The sequence below is a fragment of the Austrofundulus limnaeus genome, unplaced genomic scaffold, assembly GCF_001266775.1.
Source record: "Austrofundulus limnaeus strain Quisiro unplaced genomic scaffold, Austrofundulus_limnaeus-1.0 Scaffold77, whole genome shotgun sequence".
In the NCBI taxonomy this organism is placed as follows: Eukaryota; Metazoa; Chordata; class Actinopteri; order Cyprinodontiformes; family Rivulidae; genus Austrofundulus; species Austrofundulus limnaeus.
In genome coordinates this window covers 1,897,678-1,908,487 of record NW_013952479.1, presented here as the reverse complement: position 1 = coordinate 1,908,487, position 10,810 = coordinate 1,897,678, and the positions used below count along the sequence as shown (strand labels likewise).

Sequence of the window (10,810 nt, the reverse complement as noted above, 5' to 3'; positions counted from 1 at the left end):
TTTTTATGTTCGTGTTTGTGTTAAATAAAGTATACATTTATCTTTTAAATAAAGTTTTATGTAATTTAACAGAATTTTATTTGATTTTCATCTAGTTGGAAGTTGATAATTAGAAGAAATTAGAATTTATAAAATTGTACCTTTAATTGGACTTTAACTTGAATATGACATCACAGAAGTGAAATTTTGAATTAAGTGGACTGAATGTCGTTGGATATACAGTAAATCTGATTTTAATTAACTGAATTTATTAGTATTGGAACTGAACTTGAATGATTTGTATGTAACTGTGTGAATGTGTTTGAATGACTGTGGTCTGAAGCACTTTTGAGTCTTTGGACTTGAGAAAACTATAAACAAGTTCTGTTATTTTACCATAAAACAGTCATCAAACACAATTAACGGTGGTTGCCTTTATCTGACTTGTGAAACTTCAATAAAGCTGATTCCTCTTTATTCTGAATAACGCATATTTTTCCTACGTGGTCCAGATGCAAAACTACACCTAAACTCTTCAAATATGCACTAGATTATTTTGTTCTTATAGCAGAATATTTAACAATTAAAGAAATGAGAGTAGACAAAGTTAAAAGTGGAAATTGCAGCAAATATTGCAAATTTGGGAGGATGAGTTTAATTCTAGTGGTCCGGATGCATAAAAAGTGATGAAAACAGTCTTTATTGAAGTTTCACTAATCAAATAAAGGTTTCACAAATCTCAAACTTGGTTTTAAAAATTCTGCATTCAGTATAGAATAATCTAGTACAGGTTTGAAGAATCTGAGTATTTTAGTTTTTAAACTAGAGCAGATTAAAGATGTTCAAGGTTGAGAACAATTAAGTGGAACCGCCCTTCAAATTAGAAACCAACTTCAGCGTCGTGTTTCCTCAAACTTCTCCTGTTTCAGATGACATCACACAAATCAGATAAACTTTGAATATTTCCAATTAAGTTATTTATTAATTTAAAATGACAAACACATAAAAGGTAAATATTTCTGTGTAAGATATACAAAATGTACTCAGAAATACTCACTGTTTTCATCTCACAATGGTTGATTTATTAGAAGTTGATAAAGTTTAATCAGTTCTTTATTTTTCTCCGTACGGCACCAGTTTTCAAAAAGTTCTTGATGCTTCTMGGAAACAGCTYATTAGTTTAAAGGACAAGAAAATGAATTCTCAGAAGGTCTGTTCACAGTTGGAGTGAATCTGTTCRGACTCAACAACAGGACACGTTGACACCTGTGTCTCACAGGTAAAGAAAAGCTGCCATAAATTTATTTACAACCCAGAAGTCTTTGTTTTTATGGCACACGTCTGAAAACAAGGCCCCGCAGTCAAAAATACTCAAAATAAAGTCATTGTTTTTTTATGAAAGTTTATTTTTAAATGGTGTCATTCAGAAAAGTGAGTAAAGAAACTCTTCTCTATGAATTATCATGATTTTTATACAACATTGGTTTATTTAGATTTTAGTTAGTGGGCAGTAAATGTTTTCTTTTTACACTGCACCTTTTTTTCTCCACTGTTATGCTGACGACTTTCTGATTTATTTACCATGAAGCTCGGAGGCAGCGACCTCTTTCCTCGACTGTGTCGCTGACATTAAACAGTGGCTCGACCCAAACTTTCTGTTTTTAAATGAAGAAAAGATGAAGAGTCTGTTTCAGTGACATCGCTGCTGATAACTTTAGTGCTCTCTTCTTTTAGTTGCATCTTTTAGGCAAAGTCAGACTTTTATATTTAAAAAAAGGCAGGTCAAGCTTTTATCAACTCTGTAAAGCTCATCATGTTGGAACCTCCCAGTATTGGTCTTATTTAAACACTTTCATCCCATTTATTTATTTATTTTTGGTTGTTGTAAAGAGATTTACAAAAAAAGTTGATTGAATGATTAAATAATCTAATTATAAACCTAAATAAACACATTTTTACCATCACTTATAAGAACTAAGACTTTTAAATACTTATAGGATCCTTTAGGATAGTTTTCTCACTTGATAAATCTAAACTGTGGACTATAAAGATGTGCTGCTGTCGTTTTCTTAGTAATTGTTAAAAACATGTTCGTCAGCTGATTTATATTAAAGTTCCTGTGACGTGTAAGTTATTTTAATAGAAAAAGTCAAAGAATACAACTTTATATTCAAGAAACTTGACAATACACGAGTTTACCAATTTTGTCACATAACTGAAATATTGTATTTTGATTTTGGCTCAAAGGGAAACAGGAAGTGACATCAAAGGGGAACTCTAAAAAAAGGAAAACTCCCAGGTCTTTGTTTATTGAAACCTTATTTAATATAATTCATATTTTAAAGAAATATGAGTATTTAATTGTCATTAAAATGCTTTATTTCCACATATTTTACTTGTATGTTGCATGTGTTTTACTACTTTTTTCCATTTTTCACAGCATTTTTAGTCCAAAGTAGATAAAAACATCTGTTTTTGTATCTATGTTTGGATGTTGCAGCGCTGATAGCCCCCCTGCTGCATTTATTCCAGTTGTCAGCATCAGAGCAAAAAAAACAACAATTTTAGTGACGTGTAATTACCATAAACACACTTCCAATAACAGCATCATAATTCGGGTTTTTGTGTCGAGCTTTAAGAAGCTGCTTCCCATCGGTGCGTTTATGTCGGCTGAAATCATCGGTTTGCTCCCTCCCAGGGCTTTTTGACAGATTTGGCTTTAATTTGTCACTTGCAAAAAACAATAATTAAATGGGTTTTTAGACATTGTGCTGTGCATCACTTGGCATTTTATTTGGAGTTTTCTTTGGTTTGTGTCATCGTTTGGATCAATAGTTAGGGTTCTTTGAGGTTATAGGTTGAACTTGCATTCTTACATTAGTTTAATTAATTAAAACTATTTTATTCTAAAAGAAAGTAGCTGCAGTAGATTTACACGTCCTGCTGTTTCACGTCTTCATCAGTGGGTTGACTGGAGACCAACGGCACCAGAAGTTCAGTCTTCCAGTTACTTTAACCTTTGACCTCTGAAGACTTTCTGGTTCATACTTGATTTCTAATAATAAAACCAAAGCAATAATTGGTTCTTGGTCAACTTCAGCCTTTTTATTTCACAGTCTGACCACCACTACTCACTTTGACTTTGACTCAAATGTTTGGTGTTGGTTTCTAGCCAATCAGTGGCCTTCAGTCTGCTAATGTTGAATCTTAAAGTGCGTGTGACTAAAATGCGTGTGACATCAATTTTTTTGTGATAAATGGGATTGCACTTTTGGAAAGATAACATGGATAACAAATTGCAAAAGCAATTTCACCCCACTGAGATGAACAGTTGTTGAGATATGTGCATGTGAAGTAACAGGAAGTGATGTCAAAGGGGAATGCGCATGTAAACAGAGCATTGCTACAACGGTTAACAACACGGACAGCAGGGAATTTCCTGATGTTTCTTTAGATAATTTTAGTCCCTATAAGAGAGAGATGAAGAAAGTTCAAATAAAAATGTGTTAAACAAAGACCAGAGTTTTTTTCTTAAAGAGTTCCCCTTTGATATCACTTCCTGTTTCACTTTAGCTGAGCCAAATTCAAAGGAAAATATGCCAGTTATGTGACAAAATGGGTTAAATCGTGTTTTATGACAATTTTTTAAAATATGAATATATTTTCTTTGACTTTTTGTATTTGAAGGACAGGCATGTCACAGGTAGTAGGTCTTAAAATTCGAGCTGGAAGCAGGTGGAACCACCCAACGGAAAGACTCGAGTCAACCTGAGCAGGGTGGAGTCTAAGCCCTGGGAAAATCATCTCATTATTTATGTGCTCAGACGTCAGGTAGTCGTCTTCCTGACTTTGGGTTTGTTGTGATGCAATGATTTGTTTATGGTTTTGGATCTTATTTAATCAGGACACAGTAGGGTTGGGCGATAGTGGTAAAAAAAAATCACGATTAATTGTGGTATTTAGCCGAGTGATATGATGATTAATCCCCTGGATGCCTCATAATCCTAGTCACATGACCAATTTAAATCACTCTAGTGGGAAATATTTGCTCTCCATAAGAATCTGTTGCAAACTGTGTGAAAAGTACAGAATTCAGGTTTACATCAGTTTTTAAATTGTGTTGATAGATGATGTAAAACTGGAGTTATGATAAATAAATTACAGAACTTTTAAAAAAATGTTAGTTGTATTTGAAGCAGAGGATCAAGCGGACTGACTGACTGGCATTAATCATATTAATCATCAAGTGCCAGAAAATAATCCGTTAAAGTTTTTCTGATGATTGATTGCATATGAAACGATTCTACCCAACCCCAGGATACACGATTGCTGCTACAGACAAGCGAGTTGACGTCCCGATGCTGACAAAGTCCAAAAAAAGCCCAGAGTCTTCTGCGGGATTTTGTGTCCTCTCTCAGACGGACATCCAACCCGGCTGTTGGCTCATCTGAGTCTCGGTCCATCTGGTCTCACAGCTTTCACCTTTGACCTTGTGAGTCTAGGAGCAGGAGCGGTGTCTCAGTCCAAGCTTTCTCTGTCGGCACTCAGCAGCAGCCTCGTCTGGGCAGACTCATAAATTAGCCAAACGCTGCGAAGACATGAAAACTGTTGGTTGTAAGATTCCTGCAGTTATTTTAGGGGAGACAGATCTTTGCGGTAAAAAAAAGCGACTATAAGGAATCTTCTCTTGACTTTTTGCTGCTGGTGCGTTTCCAAGCTGTAGGACCCATCAACCAATCCTAAAACTCTGTTTAAAGTTCTTATTTATTCAGTTTAATGCCTCCCGTTTGACATGTGAGCGCATTATTGTGAATGTGCTGACCGTGTCTGAGGTTCCTCGTGGGAGCTTATTAAGCAGACAAATCTGGGCAGCCTGGTCTTTTAAAAGCAGCTTTCCACAGTTACATTTGAGAAATATATAAAGGCCTTAATGATATAAAGGCCTGCTTCTAGCCGGTTTAAAAAAATAAATAAATAAAAAAATGAAAGCTGAGTGCAGAGGTTTGAGATTTTGTGTATTTTCAGCAAAATATGAGTCATAATTATTAAGACAACCAGAGCTCCAAAAGGAGCTGCTGCTGAGCTCTAAAAGCTCCACTTATCGATCTGCACACAAGATTAACTGTATTTATTATTTTTGTTTTGCAGGGGAGCGTTTTCAGTGGTGCGCAGATGTGTGAAGCTGTCAACAGGACAGGAGTATGCTGCGAAAATAATCAACACCAAAAAGTTATCTGCCAGAGGTGAGCACACTTTGTTTCAGCATTTATTTCTATATTTCGTCATTAATATTCCTGAAAGCATCGCACCGCACGGGAACGGTTCTGGTTTCTGAGTGAGCTGTCAAATCAAACTAATGCAGCAGAATTGAACCTAATCAGCTGATTAAAGTCCGTGTGAAACTCCTGGTTAAAGTCAAAGACCGGTCCAGCTCCGCGGTGGTCTCTGTGGCTCTTCATGGCTCTCAGTGTGAACCTCCTGCTGCCTCGTAACCAGAGACTCACCGCTGTGCCAAGCGGCACCCCACCGAAGCTAGACCGTTACCCCACCTTCTTATACGCACAAAACAGCTTGTGTGTGAAAATGATGTGCTGGAAGAGGCTTTCTTATCTGTTTAATTTTTTATGGGTAATAATTTATTTTTGAAACATTTTAGACAGATTTATGAATGCATACCTCTTTATGTAAAGTAAACGAGTGTTATTAAAATAATGTGACCTTTTTAATAGCATGCAAACACTTAAACACTGTAGTGTCAATAAATAAATTAGATATTGCTGTAGTTAGGGCGGTGTTTGGGTAAGAATTTGGTAATATGATACATATCAGTGCAGAGATCACGATACGATATATTGTGATACTGTAAGTTAGGTGATATGTTGTCCTTTTTCACTCCAAAAGATTTTTTTATTTTAAAAAACTCCCAAGTATTACATTCATACAATCTGATTAAATTTAGTTTATTTTTACGCAATTAGAAGAACACATTAATTAAAAGCAGTACTTTTGAGAATTGATTCAGTATCAGAAAATTGAATATTGCGATACTTCAGTGCATCAATATTTTATTACACCACTTTGAGTGATGTGTTTCAACAAGTCATTCATTATGTTTGGTGCAATGAAAAAGATTTATTTTAGGAAGCTAAGGTTTATGGAGAAAACAGAACAAGATTTTAGCTTTTACGTCAAAATATGTTTCTGTCTTTTTATATTAAAAGTACTTATTGCAAATAATAATAATAAAAATAATAATAATAATAATAATAATAATAATAATAGTAATAATTATAATAAAGTACGAAACAAAATATGCACAATGTTTTTCTTACATTGACGTGGCCTTAAATCTGAATAAAAATATAAACAAACTTTGTGACCGGATGCTAACTGATGCTAACTGCTACGTGTTTGTTTACGTGCAGGAACAGACAAAGTGACTTAAAGTTAAGAAAACCTGCGATGCGCGATAACAGTGCTTAATATTGCTGTGACGATATGACTTACGATGAACAAAAACATGTAGTGCTGATGTCTTTCTGCTCTGGGTTCAGAGCAAAAACAAAACAAAACAAACTAAAATAATCATTTTCATTCCAGCATGATTTTTTTTTTTGAAATATGAAGAGATCCATCCAGTTGGCCAAATTTGATTGGTGAAATACCTCAAGATTCCATCTGAGTGACAAAACACATAAATGCAAACTTTTCAGACAAACATTTAATGCAGTTTATGCATTTTTTTATGATATGCATTTTGTACAAGCTGTTATCACGATGGTGGTAAATGTTCGATATATTGTGCGGCCCTACTTAAAATATGTCAAACAGTAAACTTAGCGGCCATATTTGTTTACCTACACAGACTACGGAAAGCCTAATGTAGGTCAGTCACATGACTCCAGCAGTGTTTTGTTTACACTGAGTGTGGACCCACATTTCAAAATGCATTCAATGTACTAATGATGTAAACTCTTCAAACTGCAACATTGATTCATAATGTCCAGTTTTTATTTTGTGCATTTGAGACTAAATGCTTTATTTGCGGTAATGTTTATTGAAAATGGAGCTAATTCTCGATGAAAGCAGCAAGAAAAAAGAAGCAAAATCAAGTTCAGAATTTCAGAGTAACTATTACCTGGTGACCTGTCACCGTGAAGCTTGTCATTACAGCGAACAGCGTTCAATAAACCCCTCCCTGATCATCCTGCCTCCATTAGCAGCATGCTAATGGGTAATTCCAGAGATTTGTTTGACAAGCAGCCTAACTGCAGCAGAATAAATAGCTTTTTAAATATTTTTTACTTATACGTGTCTCTGCAGCCGCTCGCAGATTTCTGCACCGCTTCAGGTTCTGACGATCCGACTCGACTGAGTGGTTGCGCCGGGCTCCTCGCTAATGGATGCTTCCTCAAACAGCCGAGCAATGCTTGAGCCGTCAGAGCTGCTGCATACTACTTCTGCCCCGCGACTATTTTTAGCTCCATGACCTATCTGTGTGCTGCCGGAGCCAGGTTTTTATGGCAATCAGGACGGCGCAGAAGTGGTCGCTGCGTTTCTCAGAAAGCAGGTGAGGTCGGCGAGTTTAAAACCCCCTCGGTTGAAGCGACTAAGAGGGGCGTTTTGTTTGGGACGGGCAGATGGAGATGGTCGCTGCAGGGAGGGAGGGGCCACCCCAGGCACTTGGCAGCTGAGGGCCATGTGCCTGTATGCCTGCATGCCTTTGGGCACGGGACTCTCATCTGACTCTGCCTCTCCTTCTCTCTGACACACTCAACTGTTTGTTTATCAAAAGCCACCATGATTCACCCATTCAGAAGCGGTGATATTAAACAGAAGATCAGATCTGGATTACCTAAACTGCCCCCACCATCTTGCTCTGCTGCCTAGCCTCCCTTTTGCAGACGCCAAACGGTTAATGTCAATCCAGCTCATGTCACCAGGAAATATAGGGCAGGTCTGCTGGGCAAGGCTTCCAGCCAATCATAGCACTTGTTTATTGGCACTGATCCGTGGACGGGGGGATGCCAGAGGTTCCTGTATGGCCTTGTAACTTATCACACTGAAGTTGTTGGACTCGTATGTATTTATATATTCACATGTGTGTGTTTTTATATATTTTTAGAATCATTTACTCATTTTTATTTGTAACAATACACAACAAAAAACATGCAATCACAAATAAAATAAAAATAAAATGAAAGGCAGCAGAAGAAGAATAAATCTTGTAATATCTGCCCCTTTTATACCCAAAATATGTTCAAAATAAAAGTAAATTACAACAAAAATCAAACAACTGAAAACACACAAAAAACTAAAAACAAAGCTAAATTTAAAACACCAACTCAAAACAACAATTAGCATTAATTCACTTACGCTTCTCCATAGTTCTTCAGAATACTAGTATTATTCTAGTATGCTAGTATTAATACTAGTAGTATTCTGTCGGAGGTTCACCTGCAGCAGCAGCAGCAGCAGCAGCAGCAGCACAGAGCTGACCCGCTTCTGGTCGCCGGGCTCTGGTGTCAGTGTCAGATAAACCGGATGGAGGTATTTAAACGAAAGCTTTAATACGCTTAAGCCTATTATGAGGTCAAGTCCGTTTAGATGTAATTACTAATGTCAGTAAAACTCAACATTGAGATCATTTGTTGTGCTTTTTCAACAATTTCAACGTTCAGCTGTTTCAGGATATTCTGGTTACGACTTTTGGTTCGTCGTCAGTTTCTACTTTTTGAGATATTTAACCTTTGTTAATTGAAAATGAATAGAGTCATCCTTAAAACCTTTCAAAATGTTCATAAATCTTTACGCCTTTTTTTTTAGCTTTTATTATGGTTCTGTGTTTTTACTCCTCTGTGCTGATTTCAGCTTCTGTTTAGTTGATTTTAGCTTTTTCAGCTATCATTCTGACCTTTTCTGCTACCCTTAGGTTTCTCCAAAGTTCTGTTTTATCTGTTTTTATTTTTCTGAATTCCACATTTTAATTCTAACCATATTTATTGACCTGATAAGTGCATAATCATAAAGTGACTGAAAAATAATTTAACATATTATTGGCCACAGAATAAAAAAAATTAATCACTGTTATTTCTTTTTAACGAATAAAACAAATTGTTCTGGTTCAGCAGAACAGTAAATGCTTTTGCGAGGCATTTAAACATATTTACGTATCGTTTTTTTAAATAACAAAAAAACATGTAAGACATTGAATCTCTAGAGTTGAACTTAATGTTAAATATGAATTCAGACCGTGTTCCTCTTACCAGATAATGACACATACAAGCAGCGGACAAAATACCTCAAACTTCAACTCGCCCGCCCAAATGAGTGGATTTCATGAGATTTAGCATTTTATGCTGGATTCCATTTTGTTTGGTAAATTCTGCGATTTTGTTCATGTTTTCCACATCACAGAAATCATAGAGCCCTATGTCCTGATAATTTAAACCTTTTGTGCTTCTTTCATCTTGTTTATTTCAACAGTTTTTTTTGTCTTTTTAGCTACTTTTTAGCTAATTAGAAGTTTTTTCAGCTAAATTTACCGTTTTGTGATAATTTTAGCGTCTTACTTCTGAATTCAGCAAACATGCTCTTTTTGTTTGTTTCTGTTAATTTCAGCTACTTTCCTTTAGATGTTTTCAGACTATTTTCAGTTTTTTTTAGGTATTTCAAATCATGTAAGTACATTGTTTGTTTGTTTTTTTGCTCATTTTAAAATATCATTTCCTTGTTTGTTAATTTTACCTTGTCATCTACGTTTAGCTTCTTTTTTCTAATTTTAGCTACATTTTTGCTTTTTCAGATTTTCTTTACCCTTTTTTACTATCTTTCTACTGACTTTTTTACTTTTGTTTTCCTACATTCAGCAAAAGTCAGCTGTTCAGATTTAATTTGCATTAACAGTTTTGCTGTTAAAACTTCAGCAGCTTCTTCAGCAGCTTTCAGCTTTAAGCATTCACGCTGCATTTTTTGCAGGAAATTCACTTTCTGAAGTTAGTTTGGTTTATTCTGACTATAGAATGTATTTTCTGACATATAGTAGTTGTTTAATAGATTATAACCTACTTACAGTAGTTTTTGGCCAGGCAATACATCTCCCTGTCTTTTTATTATGTATTTATAGGAAGTAGGAAGAAGTGAAATATGTCCTCTATAGTTCCTGTCTGAAAGGAGTCAAGCTTAAAGCTGTAAGTCAAATATTCTGAACAGTGGTTATATCTGGATGTCTTTTTACATTTCCTTCCCTCTCGAGACTTCAGTCTTCACTGATGATTAACCCAAATGTATTCAGCTCCTCACCGCTGACTTCACTGGATGCTATCCTTGGGTTGTCTCAGTCTGTTCTCATGTTCCTGTTCGCCTTGTGTCTCTTCTCGCTTGTCCTCTTTTCTCCACTTCCTCTCTCATTACCCCCTCAGGACTGCACCCCATCCTCCTCTCTTTCTCATTTCTTATTTACCCCGCTGCATGAGGAGAACAGTGCTGGTATCTGTCTGACCGACAGTTTAAAATGAATCTTTGAAGCGTTGTACACCGCTGGGGATATGCTAGAGCTGTAGATGACAAACTCCTTGTAGTCAGAACAGAGTATAAAACTTTCAATTTTGTCTCTTTTTTAAGTTATTTAAAATAGAGGTTTTAAATACATATGGTAAGTCTAATAAAAACATGTCAAAGAACTCTTTTGTTGATATTATAAACTTCAAAGTCTTCTCAATTCTTCATCGAAGAACATTATTTTGAAATCGCTCAACTATTTTTAGACATGTTTTCAGCCTTGTGAACCTCTGCCCATGTTTACTTCTTAGAGGTTCAGCCTCTCTAAAAT

The 10,810-nt window shown here is 35.8% G+C and overlaps 1 protein-coding gene across 1 annotated transcript in view; it reads left to right on the top strand.

Annotated features, from left to right (window-relative positions):
• Positions 1 to 10,810, top strand: part of camk2b1 (calcium/calmodulin-dependent protein kinase (CaM kinase) II beta 1) — a gene marked incomplete at its 3' end in the record, with an annotated part of 97,780 nt that overhangs the window by 2,831 nt on the left and 84,139 nt on the right. Inside the window, 1 exon segment of the mRNA XM_014011170.1 lies at positions 5,128 to 5,222. Coding sequence (XP_013866624.1) covers positions 5,128 to 5,222 — 95 coding nt within the window.